We start from the raw sequence: 25,654 nt of genomic DNA on the forward strand, positions 1-25,654 counted from the left end.
CCCTGGGACCATATCCTCTATCTCTCCTGCAAAGCCTTTTATTGTGTGCTGTAAATGCAAAGGGGAAAAAAATAGTGAAGTAAGAGGGGCTGCCCTTGATGCACAGCAAGGCCAAACATTCCTGAAAAGGAAAACAAAAATCTGTTAGGATAGGAGGTGCTGGAGATTGCTTCAGAAGGGGCTCTGCCGTAAGCAAAGGTAAAATCAGAGCCAATATGATAATGCCAGTGGTGTTTGTGAGCAGAAATATTTTGCCCAAATGTTTTCATGTTAAAATATGTCATTAAGTACTTAAGTAAAAATAAAACATGGCACGTTCTTCTGAAATACTGAGAAGACTTTTTTTTTTCCCAGTGGAGTACAGCAATAATCACAGTCTTTGCTGGTGGTCCATAGATGTCATTATACATAGAAATAATCAGCTGAGAGTAAAACAGCAATGCTTCAGATTGTAGGGGGGAAAAAAAACAGACAGGACCAGAAAATGATCATATTGCAACGCGATTAAAGTCTGAATAAAAGCTTCAAGCTGACAGTGTAGCAGCGCAGGATTAGTCCTCGTGCCTCTTCAGTTTGGAGTGGAGAAAAAAATCCCCGAACCCGGAGCATTAGTTTCTGCCAATTAAATTATAGGCAGGCAGGTGTTGTGCAAATTTTCTCACACTGCAATCCTAACCTCCCACAATCTTGCTATACAAACTGTGGGCTTCTCTAGAGAAGACACTAAATATGCCAAATTGGTGGCACTGTGTTATGAACATATGTCCATTAAAAATCACATTAAGGATTCCAAATGTTTTTCATTTGTGATGGCAGCAGGGCTCGAGTGCAGATGTCCACTGGGAATTCTAGACACTTAAGCATCAAATTACTTGTATTTAGGTAACACCTCCTATCAGAGGATCTCAAAGCATACCACAAACACACAGTAAGCCTCGAGCCCCTATATAAAGCATGCATAGTATTTTGTACTGTGATGTAATGACATAACTGAAGCATATGCAAATCAAGGCCAAGATTTTTTTAAAGAATCTCCTCATTTAGAGATTCAGATACCCAACATATGGCATTGAAATTGTAATCTGAAGATACTGAAGACTCGTAACTTCCAGTGGCTGCCACAAGAAGTCAGAAGTGGCATCTCCAGGAGCTCGGTGGTGGTTGTCTGGGGGTGCTCACCCAATGCCAGTGCACGCTGCTGTGTGCCATACATCTGCCTGCCTTCTGGGTTTGGTGAGCTGGGGCATTTTGCTGGTAAGGAATGTGGGAGCTGGACTGGGAGGATGTGGAGGCTTTGTAAAACTTTTTAAAATAATGAATGTAAAGTTTATTTTCCATTTAAGTGAAAAATCCTCTTTGGTAGTGACTGTATGATAATATCTAATAGCTGATACAACTTCCTTGGATTTAACTACTGTTTGGCACTTTTTCTCTGTACATCTTGACACTCAAATGTGATGCTCATCAAGGTGTCTTCTTGGAAGCTGTCAAGTTATGTAAATGAGGGTGAATCTGACATTTTGAGATGATGGTGTTCAACAAGTGCCTCAAAAGGAGTGTTTTCAGGATGTTTGCTTTGATGGACATCATTCAGCCTGTTCAAAATAACGGTTTTGAGCACTTCAACTTTTGCCAACTTACTGGAACTCAATTCAGTAAATGTGAAGGTTCTTGGATGCTCAGAGAAGGCGTTGTAAAGTTTCAGGCTTCATTGCTACAGAGGTGTAACAAAGCACTCTCAATGAGATGTGAAAGTTAATGGCATATAATAATACTGAGAAATCCTACCCCCTCCCATACTAATTATCCCACATATTGTCACTGCAGAAGAGTTTTAGGTCGCTTGTTGTTCTGTTAAAGGATGATAGCTTTTTTTAATAGATTCTCCCAGCGAGTCTGCTGGCTGGAGAACACTGCTTCTGATTGTTGTTCTTGCTGCAAAGCTGTGCCCAGTTGACACCGAGCATGCAGCAGTGGCTGTTTTAGTGGCAGTCGCACGAGCCCTGCTCCCAGGGCAGCCCTTGTACACGTACAGCCCGCAGAGAGCTACTCGCTCACTTTTAGACAGCAAATCCTGACCTGTGCAAATTACCTGCAGTTGCAAAAGAGTCTGTGATAGAGCCAGGTGTTTACTCCAGACCCACTGCAGGTCTGTGTGACATTTCCACCTCACAGCCGCTTTTCTTGTAGGCAGTTCTTCAGCTCTGACGCAGTTGCATGAGATCTGGGGGCTCCTCGTGCTCCGTGCTCCTCTTCTCATGTGCTCTGCAAACTGGGGGATGGATGTGGTAGCAGCATGCTGGGAGCACAGTGCTTCCCTTCCACATTTCCCTGTCCAACCTGCAGTGATGTCTGCTGTTATGGGCAGCTTGTAGGATACTAGGTCTGTGGATCACTACGGCAGTTTCCCTTTTTTATTTGTCTTCCAAGTTAGGTGATATGTTCTGATGGGAAAGGAATGAGAAAGGATAAATATGGAGATTTTTTCCCTGGTTAGTGAACTTCCATTACCCTGTCCAAAATTTCTCAAAACAAATGGAAGTAAATCTCAGGAAACATGCATTAGTGCATGCTTATGTTCTCTGATGAAAGTCATGAATCTTTGATGCATAATTTCAGCTCCACTTCCCATTCCTAAGCTATATTTTAAGGAAAGTCCTTGCTGTGCCACAGTACGTTTCAAGGCTAACATTATACTACAGACAGACTGGTTTCTTGCTTGTTATTATTCTGCTTCGGCAAAGAAATTATTTACTCCTTTTCTTTTCTTTAAAGCTCACTCTGACAGGGTCTCAGATATTGTTATAGTCACTGGGGAGTGGTGAGGTTCTCTTTTCTATTTTCTCTTGTAATGAATAAAAAATAGAGTCCTGACTAGAGAGGTGCTGTGACTTAGCTATGCATTGTCTGTAAAAGACTGAGGATTTAATTCCCTTTGTGTCACACAAGACAGCACCCCACAAGCAGAACAAGGCAAGTGTTCCCCACCAATGGTGTTTCCTCACTTGCTGGTTCTGAGCAGCATGCTATCCATTGTTTATCCTTCTCTCTCATCTTCCCATTAGTTTTGGAGATGGCATTGAGCCATGTAGTCTTAACCACGCTATGCATAGCTCTGTCCTCTGGTATCTGCCCAGTAGCCAGGTATGGCACAAGAGTGAGCGCTCTGTAGAAGATCTAATAGGCATATGGAGTGTTCGGACCCACCAAGACTGACTGAATTTACCTTAGCCAGCAGAAGGCTGATAAGAACGTGCCTGATTTTTTGCATGGTTAATGCATTTTTTGGCTGGATGCACAGCAGGACTACAGCCAGGAGAGATGGGGACAAACTGTACTAAACAGAGTGGAAAACAGTCAGCATAAGGTTGTGTGTTTCCCTTCACCTATGCAGCATCTGCTCCGCTCAGTCATACAAAGCCCAGATGGCACTGATATTTAGCTTTGCAAATAAAAATGGTAACCCTTGCTGGAGCGAAGGCTGTTTACCACAGTGCTGTGTGTTTGCAGCTGTCAAGGACTCCCTGCTTCCTACCTGTGGAAGGGTAAATGACAAACCTTTGTACCAAACCCACAGACTCAAAGCAGCAGGTAATATTTCAACCTCTTGTTCAAGAACAGTTTTCTGGCTTCCTGCTGATTACGGGGGTGCTACTGACTGTGCCCTTTAAGACAGACTTCACCTATGGAATGAAACGGCAGCATGTTTTAAAATGTAAGCTGGTTTATTTTTTCTAGGATGAGCTAATCCTGGTTCCTGGTGCTCCTTCCTTTTGCATGCTGCTCAGTACCTCTCCACGTTCCTTTGCTTGCTAGCAGCACTGCATTGTCAGTTGTTGTTTCAGCATTACACTGGTCTGTTTATTTGACTGGCAACAAGCTTTTTCTCCCTTATTGAAAGATTCTCATTTACCTTTTGTCTCGTTTGTCATTTTTATTCCTTGCTACATGCAATCCGACCTACCGGGCACAGATCTATATGTCATTCATAAACCAGTTTCCTTTCAAGAAGGATGGCTCCCAACAGTGAGAGTGGGTGCAGATTCACAAGTTTAGGTTCTGTTTCTTCCCCTGCTACGAATTTCCTGTTTGGCTTTGGATGTTTAACTTTACATCTCCAAGCCTTTATCTTCTCCATGGGAAGGGGCTGGGAGTTGATAATGCCAGCTTCTCTCTTCTTGTGCGTTCTTCCGTGTTCGGTTGATAGTTCCTGGTCTGAGGAGTTTAAAACCTAAATAAGACAAGATCATTATCTTTTATCATATTTATTTTCTGTGCCACAGATAGTCCCTGCTGGCTACTCTTTAGATTATTATAATGCAAATAGTATGTCCTTTTTTGAAATGAAAAACATTACTATAACCTGTTTTCTGCTTTGATAGCACAAAAGCAGTAACTTGGGCTAAACTTCTGTTTCAAGTAAGATTTGTTCTATATTTTTCTCAGGAAAATGGCTTTGATGAATATTTCAAGCACTTTGTAACTCTGGAAGTGACAACAAGAGAGAGAAGCTGATTGTGCAGAAATAAAAGCCAGGCTACAACTAAAGGTCAGAAGGCAAATGTGCCTATGTCAAGCACTACATACCTTTGGGTTCTTGAACCTGACTGCTGCAGGAAAATCAACATTACAGAAAACAATTACCTGTGTAATAGATCCTGTGCTGACTGGTAAACCCTGATGTAAGTGTTAATAGGTCAGGTGAAACCCTACATACTGTACACATATGCCTAGCTTATTTCTAACAGGAAGAGGGCAACTTGGGTAGACCACAACAGGATTTTTTGGTGTAAAAACGTTCTAGTTTGCCAGTGTAAATGGTTCCTACCAGACATGAGCCATGGGCATGACTACTGCTATAAGCGAGTAAAGAGGTCAAGGATGCAACAGAGCACTGGAGATCACACTTTTTTCTAGTCCTTCTGGGAATACAGCATTCTAACTGCTGTACATAATTCTGTTTACTGACCATCTGTACCTGTCTCCAAGGTTACTGATTGGGGATGGTTCGTTAGCACATGAATACTCTACTTTAAAGAAGAACCACTTATACAGGAGCTTTAATATGTGCAAATGACCAGCAACCAACATGCATTCTGCAAGTGAAGTAAAAACATGCAATCCACAGGTTAACCTTGTATAGTTCAGGAATTTGCATTGGAATAGCACTAAGGCAGTAATTCCTTATTTTGTCCTTAAATTCTGCAGCCCATCCTAAATTTCTTTGGATTCTTAAATTGAGGAGCTCAATTCAGGATCCTCAGAAATTTTAGTACCTGCACAGATTTGTGATCTGAGCTGGAAAAAACTTGCACAGGAAGCCACTGCTCTTCTGAACCCACGGACCATCTCCTTTCTGCTGATTTTGCAAGGTTTAACGTACACTTGGTGCATATCCACGTGGAAGCAGAATTTGAACTCCTTTGGGTTGTACATCTCTCTTATTGATTTATTAGTACAGTGATTTAATAGTCTTGTTCTCTGGTGATCCTGTTAACTTCCAAGCGTTGATGCCTGTTTATTTGTCCACAAAGTGCTGTTCTCAGAACTGTTTTCCTGATTAAAGATTAACAGTGTGATAAAGGCAAGGAAACATGGGCATCCTTGAATTTTGTTTCTTACATCAGTTGGGTTAAACCTTTACTACCTTTTCTCACTGTGTGTCTTCACTTTGTGTTTGGCAATCAAATTCTGCACAGCTCTAGCACGTTTCCTCCAGTTTAGTCAAAACAAGAGGAAAACTTTCTGCCTTCTAAACTTAACTTCTTCGACCTTTGCACAAACAGCAGCAAAAAGCTTTACTAACTAACTGAGGGGAGTTGTCTTTAAAACTTTCTTTGCTATCTCTTCGATTAAAGAGTATTCTGTAAAAACACCGGGAGTCACTGAGGTGTAGTTAACTGTAACTACGTTCATGTCTTTTGAAATGGAAGAAAAAGCTCCTGAAGTAAACACACTTCTTCCAAACAGACCCAGGCACGTAGATCTGCTGTCTGCCAGAAGCAGCGAGCCATGCATTACTGGATGGTAAAACTGTTTCTAAATATATAACAATGCTAGACCAAACAGTTAATACATAAATTGCAATTATGGTTAATATTTTTAGACCACTCCAGTGACTTGTGCCTGAGCAATCACCCCTGGTACTTTCAGCTCCAACAAGCTTATGCTAAATGCTTCCCCTTTCATGTATCCCACATCTGTATGCTATTATGCCCTGCTTTTTTGTCATGCTATATAATTATAATCATTAACTGTATGGAGCAGGATTTGAAAAGCAGAGGCAAGACATAAAAGTACTAAGATCTTTAACTTAATAGTAGTTGTTTTGATTCTTCTATTAGAACCACTCATATTTAAAGAGCGTATTTGTCTTCTCAAAGCCAAGAGGAGCCCTGGAGAGAGAGTGACACAAGACTTTCACTGTGCCTTAGGCACAGTGCATATCAAGTGCCTTGTGCATGAATGGCACAGTCCAAGCATCACTGTGCCTCTAAGAGAGCCATGTATCTCTTCTCACCCTCCTTGTTGCACTGAGAAAGAGAAGTGGTAACTTATACCTCGCCAGACACTAATCAACCAATACACCCCAGAATGACTTCTCTTTGTCTTTGCTTTGCTGTGCTCCCATTTTTCTTTTGCTTCGGTGAATAAGTATAGTAACAAGTAGAACTGTATATACAAGTAGGCCTGTACGTAAGTCTCTGGGCCAGAGGTCTGACCAGCTTTTAAATGGCCACAGAAATGGGGACAGTAGTCCTGTGCTGTTTGACAAGAAATCAGATCTGAATGCTAAAAAATGCCTGCTGGAAACAACTGCAACTTCCATCTCAGAGCCAGATGTCTGAAAAAAAAGAGAAAGCTAAAATGTTTTAATAATAATCTTCTTTCCACGTGATCAGTATCTTTTCTGAAATTCAGAATGTATGATTTGTCCTGAGAATCTTGTAGGCCAGCACTGAAGCACTAAGTTTATTCTGAATCTGCTACTTTCAGTTGCTTGGAACAGCATCCAAAAATGTATATAATGTATTTTTTTAATCTATCTCACTCATTAGCTGACGTGACTTTCTTTTTTTTTTTTTTAATTCAGGTTTTTGGCAGTCCCTGCAGCAGTCCTTCATCAGTGTGAAAGTGGAACACTAAAAGAACAAATTGACAACAGCACCAGAAAATAAAATGAAAATATGTCACCATTTAGTGAGTACAACCTGATAACAGACCAACATTTAGAAGAGTCACGTGAATTAGGAGAACTTATAACGCCTTTCTCTCAAACAGGTGATGGTGTGAGAGTTATTTCCTGCTATCATCATTCAGAGGAGCAGGATCACACTGCAAAACAGGCGATGAAGGTAGCAGTTGTCCCTGGTGTAAGAGCAAAAGTAAAGGCGTATATGTTTGTAGACCAATGTTAAGGGACATAGATACCACTGTGACAGGTGCAGTGTGAATACAACATACACTTGGAAACAAAAGTGAGACATTGGAGGGAAGTGAAAATGGAAAACTTTTTGGATGCCAGGTGGAAAATGATATTAAAACTGTCAAAATAAGTCACAACAAAGACTGAGTTTCCTAGTAGGGTAGCAGGAGTCATGTTCCAGAGGAGAAATTGAGTTTTTAACTACAAGAAGAAACATCATAAAACTGAATGATTATGAACATGTAAGGTTAAACTGGGGCTTATCTGTAAGGCTTTTTTGCTTTGGTCTGTTTTTTTTTCTTTCCAGTGTATCATATCAGTCCTGAGTTTTGTGGACAGGTCAGAAATGTGTAAATACCACTATTGCTTGAGTAGTTATCTGTTCTGGGCCTAATTCCAAATGCATTTAAATTTATGGCAGTCCTTCTGCTGGTATCAGGGTTATAGTTTAGGACCTATGATAGGAAGAAGGAGGTGCAAAATATACACAAGAAAGGTTGGTTACACGGCCTCTAAATCTATCTGAAGTGATTTTCTAAAACATGGGAAGAGAATGAAGCTGAAGACTTTGAAGTACGTATGTTTTATGTTGCATCATAATGAAGCTTTTATAATGTCAGCTGCATACATACAGATTCTGTAGATTATGAATAATGTGGTATCTGAAATATTAGCCCTAAATTGATGGAATACATACTCTTCCTTGAATGATTGCTTTGGATTTGTTTTGAATTATTGTATCATAATAGTTATGACTAATTTGCAGTTGCTAAGTATAAAAAAATTATATTGCTCTTGCATGTATGATTTGTGGATAAGAGTAGTTGTGTCAAGGACAGTTATGGGAATTATAGGAATCTGCTGCCTCTGAGGATAAGGTCCAATAAAGTCAATGACCTAATTAATATCAGGCTCATCATTATATTCATTTATCAGGAAGATTTTAATTTGCCATCCATCCTTACAACCTATTACTGCTGTTACAGCCTTACCACTGAAGTACTTTTCATGGCTGCACCTTTTGCAGGAATCCAGAGCTGCATAACATGTGCTATCTTAGGTGCTCAAAACACAAAAAACTCCCTGCCAAATTCTTTGGAAAAGGGCTCATGTGGCTCCTGGACACCCAGCAGTGCTCACTGTATTCAGAAGAACATGGCGTAATATTGGTGTTGGGCAAAATACCACCTTGTCTAATGGAACTGTGCAGCTAAAGAAACCACCAGCATTGCTGCTACTTTGAACTAAGAATATTTCACAAATGTCACTTTCAAGGGGTCACTTAAACAGGTGAGGAGAACGATAAATTGGTGAGGGATTTTTTAAGTTCAGTAAAGTGTTCAGTGGGATCTGGCTCATGCTGGGCTATAGTGGCTCTGCAGTGTGCTGTTCTATGCCATACCTGCTGTTTAGAGGGAAGGCTCCACATCCTTCCTTTGCACTGGATTCTAAGAGAGTATGAATGATAAGTGGGCCTTGTGAGATGTTTGAGTGTTGGAAATTGCTAGCCTGGAAGGGTACACAAGATTAAATGTTAGTCTCTCAAATCTCGCAAGTTTACCTGAAAAACATTTTTACAATACCTTTGGAGAACACTTAATCTGAACTTGTTCTCCTTGAATAACCAGCAGTGGCCTAAAGTATAATATAATGATGTTTATGTACCACTCTACTGCCTCTGTGAATGTACTTCAGTCAATTTTGCAAAATGCTTAAGCTCTGAAGGTAAGAGATGCTGCAGTGCTGCCATCAGCCAGCTCTTCAGCAGCACTTGGAGAGGTGGCACCAGGCTGAGTGCTTCCGGATGGGAAACATGGGAATCACTTCAAATACATTGAAAGTGGGGAAACCAATTGAGCTACGCAGTGTGGTCTCCAGCTGAGCAGGTGCAGAAGGTTAAGGGCCTAAAGTTAAGACTGAGATCTTCACGCAGGACTCGGTGTGAAAGGACGCAGGGCTGCAGCCCAGCACACGGACCTGCTGCCACTGCACTGCACGAGGAGCCGCGCTTTCTGCCAACCCTGGCACGGGCCCTGTGCAGGGAGCCCACCACAGGAGGAGGCTTGCAGAGGTAGCTTGTGCTCCACCACGGCAGCCCCGTGCCTCCTCCTAGAGAACACATGGCAGATTTCGCAGAGGGTGTCACCATGCTGAGGTGCTGCCATGGGCCCTCAGCCCAGGCGTGGGTGTGCCCTTCCCTCAGAGACGGGCCTGGCTCTGTGGGCAGTGTGTATCTGAGTGCCACCCAGCCTGGCCCGGTCCCACAGCCCCAGGGCTGCGCCTGCCCTGAGGGAAGCATGCAGGCTGGGGAGGCTGGCTGCCTGGGGGGTTGCTTCCCGCGGTGAGGCAGCTCAGGTGGGGGCCTGGCTGAAGAGCGCGAGGGGAAGGAGAGGGCACGTGGAAGACTGTGGTCAGGGTCTGAGGGACTGCAGGGAGGTCTGGGGAGTCGGGGTCATGAGGGGATGGCGGGAGTGGACACAGGGGTGTGACAGTGCTCATGGAGGGCTCAGGGCTGAGGATCAAGGCCGGGGAGCTTGGCTAGAGAGACCATGGCTTGCCCTTGTTTTTAACTCTTCTTTCTAATCAGGCTCGTTCACTGGTGGATGTGGCCTTAGGTCTGCTGGAGCCTTTCACCAAAATCAAGGGTGGAGAAAGTCACTGGGATAGAACAGAAGAGGGTGACGAGGACAGGATAATCCCAGAGAAGGAGAAGAGTGGTGTCAGTGACGCAATGATGGGGACAAGTGACCCCACGGAGTGGTCCCTGTCTCCTGAAGAGGGTGAAAAACACTTGCTGACGCTACAGACAGTGTGTTTAAGGGCTGAGGAATATGACATTGAGGGCATCTGTCACATAACTGCCCACCTACAGGAGGAGGTGACGCTGGCAGTGCCGGCTGTGGTGGTGCAGTGCGGGCAGGGTGTGACAGTGAGCGGGCATGAGGCCATCTGTGATCTGTATGACTTGGGCTTGGTGCAAATTGACATGCTGCAAGAAGGGAAGGCAGAGAGTTCAGAGAACAAGTCAATGGAGGAACCACATGACATGCTGCTGATCGAGGTACAAATTCTGGATGCGGTGAAGATGCCAATATGATAGTTGTTAGCTTGTACTATCGCACTTACGCTGTTCTGACTTTAGTATCATTTTTCCTAAGTGTTGAGATTTGCTGGACTGAAATAGCTAAACCTTTGTACAGCTCTCTGTAATTTCGTGCTGTATTGAAAAAAGCAAACAAAAAATGTAGCCTTTCTGGATTGCTAGCTCTAAGCTGCTACAGCTCAGACAAATTTTTAATTCATCAAAAGCACCATGCTGCTTTTGTTGTTTCATAATCTAGGTCTGTTAAATAGTGTTAGAAATTTTTTCTTCTCCTATATGAGTACAATGCAACAGTGGTTTTTGGATGTGTGGTACGGTTTCATATGAAATGTGCTGTACTGAAAGAACATGAAACATTGGTATTAAATCTATGCTAACTACTGGTTTACAATAATATATGTATATATTTGCTTTAAAGATTCCTTGCCATCCTAGAAAATCTCTGAGATGTGATCATATTTAAGATTACTAATTAAAAAAAAAAAAAAACTGTCCTGACCTTATGACGCATCATGCCACATCACAAAGGACAATATATAAACATCACAAGTCCTATATTACTTCCATTTAAATTAAAAAAAAGTTGAGAACATATCTTTTCCTTGTTTACAAGGGAAAAGTACCAAAATTAATTTTAAAATATCTTTTCTTTACATGTTGAGGGTATAACTTTCTATGTTCTCCTTGCTGCAGTCTCAAAAAGATGCTCTGGAACTTCAAGTAAAAATTTGAAGAGCTAGGACTCAATTTTAGTAGCACTTCAGATCCCAGTTAGGTTGCTGGAAGTTAAATGTGAAATTTCATTGTGACTTTGCCTCTAATATTTAGGATGAAAATGCATTAGTGGATTGATTCTTGTTGATAGTTTAGTTGTTTTGCCATTAGCAGCTACTTTTGATTTAGGCAGTTTAAAAACTTCTTATTTAAGTAGGTTAACAGAGATAATGATGTCACTGAATTTGAAAATAAGGTCCAGCAATTGGCCCCATCTGAAGAGGAAGGAGGAAAGGAAGCAGAGGGTCTGAGCTGTAAAGCTAGTGATGATTTGTCAGACTCACGTGATGAAGATAAAGAGCACGAATGTGCATCTCCATCAGTACAAGCAGTTATAAGAAATCCCAAGTATCTAATATCTCAAATGAGTGCTTCACATCAGAAAAAAGGTAAAGAGTTGACTGTATAATATTTGTAGTTCATTTTTAGATAACATATTTTAAGTTAGATTTAGAAGCAAGACGGAAAGTTTGTATGAAATGTTCATGCTGTTAATTGTCTAGGTTAAGTTAAAGCTAATTTTCTGTGGAAAATTGAAAGAAGGGAGAATACTCTTTTGCCTTAAGCAATGAAATATGAGTTGGTGTCGTATGTATTGTGTTCAGGAGATCCATTCTGCATGGCATTTAGAAATTAATGGTCTTTTGAACATGATGTGGTTTTTGAAACCTCCAGGGAAGTGTCAGTTAAGATTGGGTATAAATGCCTTTCAATAAGCCTAATAATTTATTTAATCTTTCTTAGTCCATTTAGCTTCAAGATGCACATATTCAGGGGTTTATGGATGAGCTTAGAATCATTCCAACTTGCTGGTTGAAAGTGGTAGGCAAATACCAGTGCCTGTCAGCAATATTATCTCCCAGAACCTAAATAAAAGGAATGGAACATAGCTGCCTTAATATTTTAGCAATGTAGAAGTGTACTTCAGAGGTTAAGGACTGGCTTAAAGGGCATGGAAAGTGACTCTTTCCCTAGAATCTGCATATGTATACTCTCAAAGTTGGATGACATCAGTGGAGCTGAAGAATCTGTGAATGTGTCCCTCACAGTATCTGGATATTAAGGTATACTGCTGGGGCTTGTTTGAAGTATGGATGCTTTACCAATCAGTAATATCCCTTGGTTTAGTTACTGTGTTTAAAGGAAGCACACTTGAGCAGGTTTAACAACACAAAGGAAGTTCTGTTCTGTGGGATGAACCCATGATGAATAAACAGCAATAAAGCAGTTTTGTTTGCTGTTACTGAAGTGTTAGCTGCACATTCTGTGTGGTATGAAGCACTGCATAAAATACATTTTAGTCTCAGCATGAAAAACATTAGAGTGCACTTGGGAGCTGAGACAACTGTTCTGGAAAGGCTCTTCTCATATGATCTATTTGCCATTTTGCAGTTTTGAATCTTTTTCAAAACTGAAAGTGCAGCATGTTTCCTCTTAACTTCTTACTCTCAAAGAAATTTGTTACTGCTGTGATAAGAACTTGGAAATGACATATAATCCAGAAAGCATAACTTTATTTTGTCTTCTTCAAGGAGATGATCTTTCTTTCCCTAAAGAATGTGGAACTTTCATCCTGCCTTGGAGGTGGGAGTTAGACTAGGAGGTAGGATTCCCAGAATTAGGTTCTGAACTATATCACTAATACATGGCACTATTTTGGGGTGAATTGCATAAGTCTTAAATAGCTACATTACAGAAAGGCAAGGCGTCAGGCAGAAATTACTGTATTTTGAAGCACTTTTATATATAAATGTGAAGTAGTTTTCCCTAAACTAGAGGCACTATATCGAATTCAGCACTATTTTTGAAGAGTGAAGTCATTCTTTTGTATCTCATGATCTAAATCCATCTTTGTTCTCGCAGGAGAAAAAGCAGTCTTCAGCTGTGATTTGTGCGCGTACACCTCACTCAAGATATCAAGTCTGAACCATCACAGGAAAATCCATTCTGAAGAAAAACGTCATGTGTGTCACATCTGCCTCAAGGCTTTTCGAACAGCTACTCTCCTGCATAACCACGTGAATGTGCATACAGGTATCTAACGTGTGCAAATATTCCATGGTACACGTTGTCTGCAGTATTTAGTCAACAGGCAAGTGACAGACTTAGAGGTGTACTCTGTGATCATTCTGTCCTCAGAAGTTTCACCAGTTTTGTTTCGAGTTCCACACTGAAAGGACGTGGTCTGTTGTTTGTAATTCTGTGAATGTACTCAGTTACCTTTTACCATTCTAAAAATTTTTATCAGCTGAAAATTTGCTTCGGTTTTGTCAGATTTTTGTGTGCGCGATAGAAACTTCTCTGATATTTTCTTCGTGACTATTTAACAATAGGAAGCAAATTGATAAACCAGGCGTTTATAATCAATATATGGGGGATGTTAATTGTCTGTTTAAAAAAATTTAGAATCACAAAAAGTTCTGATAAAAATTGTGCATGTTGATTTAATGCAGACAAATCATATGCCTGTCAAATAAGGTTCTAAGAAACGATATATTCTTACAGGGACCAGACCCTATAAATGCAGTGACTGTGATATGGCATTCGTGACCAATGGTGAGCTTGCAAGGCACAGGCGTTACAAGCATACTTTTGAAAAACCTTTCAAGTGCTCAATGTGTAAATATTCTAGTGTAGAAGTAAGTACAGCATTGCAGAATCCTCTGGGGAGGGTTGGTAGGCTTTCAGATGCTAAGTTGCAGATGTCAAGCTACAGTACTAATGTTTGGCTTGCAATGCAAACGTATGTATATACTCTGCACTGGCCAAATGGCCAAAATTGATGTTGTGTAATACTTTGACTTGTGAAAGGACCATAAGGACTATGAAAGTGGGGAAACAATCATGCTTAATTCTATTTAAGTCAATAGTATTGTTGATTTGAGTGGCTCTAGAAGTGAACTCATTAAGTATGGAGGAATTAAACAGAAGGTAAGTCCTAATTTTAACTTGCATACCTGTTATTTATGTAGAACAGATCACAAGAACAGTATTAAAAAATAGAATGAATTAGACTTCTGCAACGAATGTTCTTTATATGAACTTGAAGATGAATAAAGGCTTTGGCTAATGAGTTTGGGCATTTAAAATTTGGTATACTGAGTAGCATGAAGGTAATTGGTGTTCTTTTCAGCCAATTTTAAATTTCTCCTTTTTATATTCTTATTTTAAGGTTTCTCCTTTTATGTTGGTACTAAACATGGAAGCAAGATCATCTGGGGGAAGAGTACAGAATATCACCTAAAACCAGAACAGGCAGCACTAAGTCTGTGACTGATGCAATATTTAAAATTGCAGTAGATGTATTTTGTAAATTTGCTCATATTTTAACTGTTTATGCTTCCATAAATGTAAATGTTACTGCAGAAATGTTCTTATTTTTATGCTAGGCAAGTAAACTGAAGCGACACATTCGCTCACATACAGGAGAGCGTCCTTATGCCTGTTACCTTTGCAGTTATGCTGGCAAAGATGCGTATAAACTGAAAAGACACATGACAACTCATTCAGGTAGGATTCCCCAATGGAATGATCTATGCCTGTGTCTCCTATAGGTCTTCAAAATTCATGGGTTTCCTTGTGACCTAATTTCAGACTGTAAATCACAACAGTTTTTCATTTGTTAATTTGAGTAAAAACATGCCTAAAAAGCACGTTCTTTGTACATTTTGCTTATTCCACATTGTTGTGGCCTCAGATTGATCATGCCCAATTTGACCAGTAAATAATAAAATTGTTTTAACACTGACTGCGATGCACACGAATCATGACTTTGTAATGTGCGTGCTGTCTGAGAATGTAGTTAGTATCTATCTCATAATTCAGGTTTCGACTTAGTTCAATCAGAATGCGATGTATGCCTCATTAACATTTTAGTTCGCATGGGAGTGTGTTTCACATCTCCTAAACATGCCCACTTGTGCTTTGGTTTACATTTCAGAGTAGTCTGATGCAAACAGCCTGGCTTCTTTTTTAAGGAATTGACCAGAAATGTCTAGAAGCGGGCCTAGTGTTATCCAGTAATGGTGGGGGCTCAGTCCTTAGGACCAGGCTGGAGTTGGCTCAAAACCTCAACACTAGATGTTTCTCTCTGCTCTTAGACTGTGCTTATTGCCAGTGCTGATGTAATTTTTGATGATATTCAGAGCTGATGTGGCTTTCTGGGAAAGAAAGTCAAGGAAAAAGAAATATTTCCCCATTATTGATGGCTGGTGTCGAATCAATTTTACTGTGATGTCACAGCCATTCACTTCCTCTCCTTGTGCGCTCGATCGTAGTCCTGCATTTTTGTACACGAAATGGAACACCCATCTGCAAGATGGAATAACAGATAATGAAGATAATTCCTGATTAATAATTTAGAATTAATGGTTTTATGCTTCATCAGTTTGACTTGCAGATTCAGGAAACAAAGAGTTTGCGTAGTAATCGGCTCTGTAAACTTGCTGGCCTTTTGTGCATTATCAGGTAATGTTGAGTTTTGGTTGGTCAGGCTGTTGCTGTTAAAAAATAGATGTTCAGATCCGTGTGAATTTAGCATTTGAATCAAATAAGCAGAATTCCTAAGCATATATTCCTATTTTTATAGGTGAAAAACCACATGAATGTTACATTTGCCACACCAAATTTGCTCAGAGTGGTAACATGAAAGCACATATGCTACGGAAGCATGGAGAAAATGTGCCAAAATACCAGTGTCCACACTGTAGTGCCTACATTGCACGGAAAAGAGATTTGAGTGAGTTTAAAGCGGGGGGGCAAAGGAATGTAGAGATAATTGGGGCCGAAATGTTTCTAATTATTACTGCTTCTAATGATACCCAATACCTTATGTGACTTTTCGTCATTACAGAATATTCTACGGAAAATGTGTTCAATGCTGATTTACAGGGAAGTTCCTGCAAGGAGATGGGGCGACATCTTGTGGTTGATGCTTTAAATCGTTTAAAATACAAACTATTTTCAGAAAAGTCCCACTTCCATCTATTAAGTATTTCAAGGTTGAAACGGAATTATCATCTACAATTCCTTCATATATAGAGACTACTTTGGGTAGCATTTTGAAATTAATCTTGTATAAGTGAAAGCAGACAGTTACTGGAATTTTCAAAGGGATTTGATTTGTTAAACAATCTTCATTAAAATCAGTGATATTTCAGCTTATAAATGCTTAATTCCTCTGCAACTGTTGCTGAGAGTACAGAAAGTTCTTTTTTTTTTTTTTCATTTTCTTCTACAACAAATGCATTACTCGGGGCTATGCACAACCCAACTCTTGTTCAAACTTGTGGAGATCCAAAATTTACCATTAAAATAATTATTTTAACAACTCTTCAGCTGTCCACTTGCAAAATCTGCATTCGCACGTGGCAGTGGCCATTCCGTGCAGTCACTGTGAAGCTGCTTTTCACAACCGTTATGCCCTTACTCAGCACAAGAAGACTCACAGAGACGAAAAAAGATTCAAATGTGATCAGTGCAGCTATGCATGCAAGCAGGTAAGTAAATTCACTGACAAACTGTTGCATGTAAAGTGGCTAACTTGGCAAGGCAGGGTTCGCTTTGGATATACTTACTTGAGTAAGATAAAGATTTGTTGCTTCAATCTGACTAATACAGTTTTGTTTTACTTGCAAGATAAATGGTTCCTAACTGAACAATAAAACAGGAATGCAGGGAAGTGAGGCTGTCTTGCTACACCTTTTGCATGTGAGCTGTTCACACATATAATGTTAGAACGATCCATTTCAGTGACATGAGAACAACATCAAATATTTGTGCTCCGTGTGATTTTTCAGCGGTGTCACTGGATAAAATCAGTCTGAAAAACGTAAACATACCACACAAATACAGTCAGGATCACATGGCTTTCCAGCCTTAAGGAAAGACTGGATTTTGGCAGTATATTCAACTTTTAATTGGTTGCTGTATTGCTTACCTTTGCTGTCATCTAAGTGTACAGCACACACATACCATAGAAATGCGGCGTATTTCTTTACGATGCAGCACAGTCAACACTTCAGAAACTTAAAAATACTTTTCTGTAACTTATGGGGAGAAAGAAAAGGGGGGAGGGAAGATCTCTGCTCCAGCTAGTGTGTGTGCTAAAACAAAAGCTCTGCAGATTGTCTGATCTGCATTTATCTGTCAAATAATTTTTATACATCTGTAAAATGCAGAATGAAAGCATCAAGTAGATTGTATATCTCTTGCTGAGCTGATAGGACGGAGAAATATGTAGGTCGCTCTGAAAGTAATGCCTCCTACTTATTTCTATGGAAACTACAAGAGATTAAAAAAAAACAAAACACAATAGCACTATTTGATAGAGCAAATTCTCACGTAAAAATATCTTCATTCTGCCCTCATTCCAAAGCTTTCCTACTGCTTCCTTTCTCAGACATCTGGAAAATCTATCCTTTTGCTCATTCACAAGGCCTGTAGCATGAACATCATTTTTTAGTTGTTCTTGTTCTGAGTTTGTACTGTGAAATTGAATACCACTACATTGACATAGGAGTGCTAGACAGTGTGATAAAAAAAGCTCTTACATACTAGAGTGGTGTGGGTTGGAAGGGAACCTAAAGGTCACCAGGAATACAGACCTTCTAGCACATCAAGCTGCTCAGAGCTCCATCCAGCATGGCCTCGAACACACCTGGGAATGGGGCATCCACAACGTCCCTGGGAACATGTTCCACTGCTTCGCTTGGTTCTGATCATTGTCTCTGCAATCCTTAGTGACACTGGGAGGAGAAGCTCTGACCTTCTCCAAGGGACTGGGCAGTAACTCCATGTATTCCTCAGCATCTGCTTACAGGGGAGGGTAATGAAGGAGCCTGTAACACTCTTGTACTCTTCTGTGCGCCTGTGTGGATTTGTTGAATGTGTTATAGAGCTGGATAATTATGTTGCAAGTATTTTCTTTGTTTCAGGAACAACGCTTAATTGTACATAAACGAACTCACAGTGATGAGAAGTCCTTCACTTGCTCATGCTGCAGCAAAACCTTTCAACGGAAACAGCTTTTCAGAATTCACTCTAAGAAGCACTGTGATTCCACTGTTAAACCTACAGCTTATGAATGCCTCAGTGTGGTAAGGGCTCCTCGCTCTGGGGAAGATACTTTGTTTTAAGGAATCTCCGTGGAGTTATCTTTAAGAATGCAGTATTATACTGTTAGGAAGAACAGAGAATAAAAAGCAATTTACTGCGTGGAATGTTAACTCCTTAATGCTAAACCAGCAGAGCCTGATTTTTAGTGGGTTTTTTGTGTTTTTTTTTCCCCCCAAACCTTACATCGGTCAATTAATAAAGCACATTGTAGTATTCCCCTTTTGGCAGAAAATATCTGCCACATTGTATGTTCAGGGCTGGTACTGGCTTGTACAATCCGGTATGGAGGTTATTAATTTTGAGGATAGTAGTCTTTTCAAATTAAGAAGCAGCATGGAGGTATGAGTTTTAATACAAATTGAAGAACTTGAATAGATAATTGAAGGGAAAGAGTACTAGGACCAGTTCAGCAAGATTATTATGAAATTATTCACTTCTTCAAAAACTTATGCTGTGAGAATGTATCTCCATTTTTGGCTTAACTGTGCACATTTCTAAAGCAAATGTAACCTTTTTTCCCATGGATTTTATCTTATTGCTTATCTGTGGATCAGAAAAAAAAAAAAAGAGTGAATATAAAATCAAATTTACAATGTTCCTTTAAAACAGATTTTTAGCATGTATACTGAACAAACCTTCAGGAGTTCTTTGGAGGTCATTAACTAAGATAGCCCTTCACTTAGTGTGCAAAATTTGTCTGCCAAAACAATATTTGTTGGGGTTTTTTTTTGTGTTAAAGTGCTTACATACATTAATATTTGATTCACATATTTATGCATCATTATGCTAACAGGGTGATGTGCACGAGCATCCTGAAAACTATGGATTGGTGAAGGCAAAAACTGCTACACCCAGAAAAAGAAGCAAGGATAGAAGGAAAAAAGGTGAGAATCTAAAGCATGCTAAGCAAGAAGGTAATCAGTGAATAAGTTAGAATTTAATCATGTAAATTAGAATCAAGAATAAAAGGCTAAGGCGGTGAATCTTCCCTGCTGCTTAATTACTGTTTCACAATGAAGCTAATTTAAGTGCTGATAATGGAGGAATGCTTTAGAATAGTCTTGAATTGCAGAGCAGAAGTTCTAGTCTTCAGAGCTGGGTCACCACTCAGTTCCTTGTTCTGGGACTGCTGTTCCCCAGCTCCTGCACATATCTTCCTAAACTCCAAGCTCAGCAATGCTTACAAATGCGTTTTTCTTTTTTTATTACAAATTCCCTTTGCCTTTGTAAAGGTGAACGAAACAATCATTAGTGAGTTGGGCCGTAGTGAGTTTCCTTACGAGCCCATTTTTGATAATACACTCCTTTAATACAGACCAGATTGAAACATTTTCAGTTTCAAAACTCAAATTACACGTTAATCTCAATACACAACTTAATGAAGAAATTGTTCTTCTCTCATACTTGGATCAGATAATGATCCAATAGTAAAAACTCTAGTGATTTAAATAGCTAGAGTCATCCTTCTGTCATGCTGCAGAGGTGACCAGGCCCATTTACAGAGCTCTTGGCTCAGCACATCTGTGCAGTCAGAAGGGCACTTGTAATTACTTAGTGCTGCTCAGTGTAGGTAGCTCTTGAGCACTGAGCGTTTATTCCCTTGATATAAAACAAAGGATGGTCTGTAGTTAATCTCTCTCCTTCTCTTTCTTCTGCTTCCTCATCTTTTCTCATTAGGTTAAGGCTCCTAGGAAGTGAATAAATTCAGATCTGGGAAGACCAGAATGGTAGGCTAATTCATTGCTTGAGCTCAGTCACAGAGATCTCCATAGGAATAATAGTAACACATTTTCTGTCTGCTAGCATATTCCTGGCACAATCATGTCTCTGCAACTCTTAAAAGAGATGCAGTTAACTTTAATACCCTTAAACCTTAGCGTGTCATCACAATATGGTAATATTCTAACAGTTCTACCTTACAGTCTAAATTTGATCCAAAGATGTTTCCTTATTTTATTTATGTGCATTTCTGTTGAGTTAGGCAAAGCACAATGTACAGTATTCAGTTAGGCAAGGCCATGGGCAGGATCCTGGTATCCTCATGCATTCTGCCTTTCCCATGTGCATGATGTAATGCTGAATCTCTGCACTGTTACAGGGTGAGAGCTGGTCAAAGGTTTTTGAGGTCTCTTTCAAGGCCAAGAAAAATAGTTCTACCTGATCAGAGCATCCTGTTATTTTTTGCCTCTATGTTACTAGTTGCTGTTTGAAAGCCATAGTAGTTTTCTTGCTGTGATTATCCATGTGATTTTTTTGGAGGAAGAGGCAATTATGGAAATATATCTAAGGCCTAGGTGTCCTCAAACATTGCATTTTGATATAGCAGGTTATACCTACAGTGGTTTGTGGCCAATGACACGGAGATAAAATTTGAAATAGTATAAGAAATGTTGAAGCCTTTCAGAATCTAATGAATATATATCAGCAGCTGAGTTTACATTAGCATTGACATTTCTGTTTTCACTAGTAAGGCTGTAATGGTATGGTTAGAGAGAAGTTTACAGCTGCAGTGGGTATGCTTTTTCAATAATTAGATTTAGCTGTTTATTAATGTTTTGGTACATGCAAACAATACCGTTTTGGTATCTTTCAGATCCTTTCATCTGGAAGCTTCAATTTCTACAGCTAAGATGATGTCTCATTAGATATTGCTCATGCAGATATTCAGTCTGTTATTTGACGTGCACAACTTTGAGAATTTCTCTGCTAGTTCCAGATTTTTTTTTAATAGTTGACATTTGGGAATAGACATTGCTGTTCACTCCTTGCACAATAGAGTAGAGTCCTCTATGTGGGTTTATTAATGGCTGTTATCATAAGATCTGAGCCCTCGTTAGAAATGACTTGTGGCTGGTGCCATCAGTGATTTGCTGTCACACACGTTTTCTTTCTTAATTGTTGATTGTTTGATAATATGATAATTAAATTTCCTCTTAATGCTTTGTTTTCCTCTAAAGATACCACGAGTGCTACTTACTTACCTGGTTCATCATGTAATATTCAATGTAGAATAGTTTCATTCTCTAAATAAACTGAAAGTTAAGATATGATGTTATATATTGAAAGCATGTTATCCACTACATTAAATTGCCTGACTGTGAAATCTATTGAAATATTTGCTTGCCTTTCTGGTTACTCACCACAATATTTCATTTTTTGCGAAGTTGACCTGGAATCGTTCCCAGATGTCTCTACTGCAAAGAGTGAACATTGCTCCAGTGAGATCGTTCCTGGTTTAGCTGGAATAGACACAACAGCCTTGAAAGCAGAAGGCAGACCCACCTTGTGAACTGGCTGTGATGGGCTGGCAGTGCACTGACTTGGCCTGGGTCGTAGCTGACCAGCAGGAGCACTCCTGCTCTTGTTTTTGTTCTTTTTGCAGCTTCTACTACGGAACCTAAATAAAATTGCAGACGTCTGAAAATTATAGGGCAGCTTCACCTATTTTATTACATTCACACAACAGAATGAAGAAAACGAGCTAATTTTGAAATAAGTTATGAAAGATAGGTTTCTTTCAACTTGAATGTCATTTTTCTTCCAGGTTTACATACAGAATTCCAGATTTACCTACTGACCTGAAACAAATTTGTTCTTTAGTAACTCTATACAATTGAGAGCTGTAGGTACTTCAGTCTATCTGTATTTTCCTGAGGTGAGAAAATGAAAGGCAATGATATTTCAGTGCAAAGAACATTTGCTAAATCTCCTTTCAGCAAACCCTTTATATCAGATGTTTGTGGCAATCACTAGAAGGCAGTTTGTGTCATTTGTGAAAATTATTCATTAGCTTTGTCCTCCTTCCATTATAGTGGTTGTTATTTGAGCGTTTAATAATGTTTAACAATTATTGTTTTGTGTCTGTTTTCATAAAGGTTTTCATTATTGTCATAAATTCCGAGGAACAGATTTCTTTGTTAAAATTCATCTTTGAAGTTTGTCTAAGTTAAATGATCAACGTTATGAATATATTGTTTGCTTGTATTGTTAATAACCAGGCTGAACTCTGTCCTGTGCTGGTATCTGAGCATCAGACTACGCAAAGTGGAATGTAAATGAAAAAATAAAAGACCTTAATGAAGTTGAAAGGTGACTATTTGAATAATTAGAAGCCGGAACGTGTCCTTTTTCAAATCAAGAAAGAATGGTTTTGACCTATTCAGGAGTCATTCCTTCTGGACTCGTGCTTTTTAATTGGGAACACTGATTGCTCTTTGTGATTAAGAACTTGCATTGCCATGGCTTTCAGATGATTAGTTTACAGAGTTAATTTAATGGTGTTATTTGTACCTTTAAGATCGGTACACATTTATTAATACCTTTTAAATCAGTACATATTCTGAACAGACGCCAACTTTAAAAAACTTCAGGTTACTAATTGTAGTCATTAAACACTCAGCAATGGTTCATATCATGAAATAACAGTAGCAAAGAACAGTGGCCACTAACAGTGCTCTCGGATAATTCAGTTAGTTGAAAAAGATGATTTCTGCATGAGTGGAAGCGTACGCGGAGCCTGCCCTGCGCGTACCAAGCATCTGCTGTGTAAGCAGTTAGCAGCTCCTGCCTGGCATGCACGGCATGTTGTGCCTGGAGGATAAAAGCAGAGAGAGTAAAACCACCACTCGGGGTGCACTCGGACTGCTTGTGCTCCGTAATACAGCTGAGACCTTGGAGCACAGTAACTTAAACCTGATTTGTGGTACATAATTCTGCAAAAGTAAATCCATTTTTAGGTATATCCACTCAAACCAACTGTCTGCTGCAACTTTGAAGAATGGCTCTAAACCAACCCTGGGCTCTGCCAAGGAGGTTTGGTAGCTGCTGTCGCTGAGAAGGGCTGCAATGGAGCTGTGCTGCCAAGCCATGGGTTGGTGCTGTGAGCAGAGCTGCCATGGGTTGGTGCTGTGAGCAGAGATGCCATGAGCAGAGCTGCCATGGGTTGGTGCTGTGAGCAGAGATGCCATGAGCAGAGCTGCCGTGGGTTGGCGCTGTGAGCTGTGCTGCCATGGGTCGGTGCTGTGAGCGCCGCGCGATGGAGGCGATCAGCGGCGCTTCCTGGAGATGGCAGCACCGCTTCGCATCCCTTCGGGCAGCAGACCAGCAGAAGACGCATGACAAAGATGCTCTGATTCTTTTTTTAGTTTTTATGTATTTACGTCTTTATTTTTTGCCTTAGTTTGAAGTCAGGTGTCTTGCTTAACATCTTACACAGGTCAAGGCTAAACCAAGAGTTCTTGTTAGCTGTTTTTCTTAGCAGATGAAGCTCTAGTTGTCGCTACGAGCTGCAGCCGCGCTGCCAGGAAGGAGGACGGGGTGTGTATCTGCCTTGCTCCCACTGCAGCACGCTGCTGGGATGGGGCTGCCCTGGTGCTCCAGGGCAGAGTGCTCAGCGCGGCTCCTCCGCCTCCACGGGCAGCGGGGCCGTGCCAGCCTGCAGCCCTGTGCCTGTGTCCTGCTGACGGGGTGGGCTGGGCCGGCTCCCTGCAAGGTCGGGGGGTGCCGGCAGCGCCGGGGTGACAGCAGGAGCGTGCACCGGGAGCGCGGCAGAGCGTGTTCTGCTGCTGATAAATCACATGATGTCAGATGATTGCTGAGCGATAACGTTAGCTGTTTATCTAGGAGATCTTTAATTTGAGAATTGGTGAGGCTTTAAGCCAACAAACGGGCTTGTTACACGGATAGACGAACACGAGTCCTTTAAGGAGAGGTGAGGTGTGCACACAGGCCGCGGGAGGGTTGGCTCCTCAGAGCAGGGTGAGCTGCTCCACTCCTTCACATTGCTTCTGCTGTACCTCGGGTTGAGCTCTGACACCGTGGTGTAGGATGTGTGCAGTGTCACCGTACAGATGGGAGCACCTCAGCACGCTGTGAGCCGAGATTTCACCTCGCAGTCTTGTTGTCTAGGCAGTATTCTGCTAAGAGCAAAGAACGGTGAGTTTCCAGTTGGTTTCCACTTCCTGAATTGTCTCCTGTTCCAAGAAATTAACTGTTGTCTGAAGTTCCTGGTATTCTCTCCTTCGTATCCAAAATAAACCTGTTCGTGTCTTTTAGATCCCGCTGAGTACCGAGCCCCTGGATTAGCAAAACACGCTGACTGTCACCTGCTGAAGATCTTCACAGCAACTACTTTTTCTGTTAGTTAAAATTAATTTGTTACAGTTATTTAACAATCTCACAACTATACCGCAATTAGAAAACACACGCAGCCTCCATTTCTCTGATACCATTTGCTTGCTCTCCCGTTCCTTGTGCACGTTGTCTTGTTCTGTAAAAGAAACAGAGTCCAGTGACAGCTGTGGGACCTAGGAGCTCAAACCTGAAATGACCCCATGGCAGAGCTGCCCGGTTCCTTTTCCTGACTGGGCAGCCCTGGTACTGGCAGAAGCAAAGGCTCTGTGCCACTACAGCTGCAGCAAGAGCTCCCTGCCCGCAGCTGTAAGCACAGCTCCTCTTCCTCCCTGCTCCCCCAGCTCAATGAACTGGAGGCGTTGCTGTGAAGACCTGGCAGCTCCCTGCTGCGGCGGCTATGGCTGTCTCCATTGTATGGAGGAGGAAGACGAAACACAGAAGAAAATTAATCTCTGATGTAGTTCTTTTGCTTTTAGGAGCAATGAAACCCACGGATGATGCAGTACGCTGCTGCTTATTGCTTGTTTAAACAATCTCACTGAACTAGGAAGAGCAACTCAGGCGTGTGGCAGCATGGAGTGATTAAGTTACATTAGAAAGTGGTGGGCAAATGCGCAAGGACCTAATGACATTAAGCTGGTGCAGTTCATCACTTCCAGAGACATCAAACTCCAAGCATTAAAATTGAAATAACATTTATAACTTCGTAAAGGTCAGCGCTTAGGCTGATGTGAAAGCGCTATGGCAGCACGACTAAAGGCCATGGAGGCTGCTGGTGGCAAGGTGTCTCGTGGGGAGGAAACATGGAGGGAGCTTCAGCTGGTGGGAACAAGAAAGGTTCATAAAGGAGCTGCAGACTCAACAGTCTGAAGACCTTCCAAAAGTAGGAAGGGTGAAACAAGGAACTCTGCTTAGACACGGGTACAGACGCAGCATTGCATTCCGCAGTGAAGGGAGCTGCTCCGTGTGACCGATGGTGGCAGAGGCGTGCGGGACCGAACGGTGCGTGCTCCTCCAGTAACTTCCACTTGCACAGTGTAATATCCATTTTTCGTTTGGTTTGAGAAGCCAAATGTACATTTGAAAGCGATTTACAATAATAC

The 25,654-nt window shown here is 40.9% G+C and overlaps 1 protein-coding gene and 1 long non-coding RNA gene across 5 annotated transcripts in view; both read left to right on the forward strand.

Moving 5' to 3' along the window:
• LOC110408322 overlaps positions 1–8,493 on the forward strand; it is a 28,723-nt gene extending 20,230 nt beyond the window's left edge. For 2 of the 3 annotated variants that reach the window (XR_002444288.1, XR_002444289.1), the window contains exons 2-3: positions 7,094–7,200; positions 7,282–8,493. This is a non-coding gene — a long non-coding RNA (uncharacterized LOC110408322). Of the gene's footprint in view, positions 1–4,367; positions 4,550–7,093; positions 7,201–7,281 lie in introns of those variants that run through there. The other variant, XR_002444290.1, reaches the window with a different exon arrangement.
• Positions 9,089–22,486, forward strand: CTCFL (CCCTC-binding factor like). Of its 2 annotated transcripts, none has more exons than XM_021416920.1 (11): positions 9,089–9,581; positions 10,014–10,487; positions 11,500–11,692; positions 13,167–13,337; positions 13,809–13,942; positions 14,693–14,813; positions 15,892–16,041; positions 16,641–16,801; positions 18,239–18,400; positions 19,213–19,303; positions 21,584–22,486. In XM_021416920.1, exons 2-11 carry the CDS (start codon positions 10,158–10,160, stop codon positions 21,706–21,708), a joined length of 1,638 nt encoding a protein of 545 aa, XP_021272595.1. In that variant the 5' UTR covers positions 9,089–9,581; positions 10,014–10,157; the 3' UTR covers positions 21,709–22,486. The 2 variants fall into 2 exon arrangements, with proteins under 2 accessions (XP_021272595.1, XP_021272593.1); XM_021416918.1 differs by lacking the exon at positions 9,089–9,581 and adding an exon at positions 9,590–9,781.

The sequence above is a fragment of the Numida meleagris genome, chromosome 19, assembly GCF_002078875.1.
Source record: "Numida meleagris isolate 19003 breed g44 Domestic line chromosome 19, NumMel1.0, whole genome shotgun sequence".
Classification (NCBI taxonomy): domain Eukaryota; kingdom Metazoa; phylum Chordata; class Aves; order Galliformes; family Numididae; genus Numida; species Numida meleagris.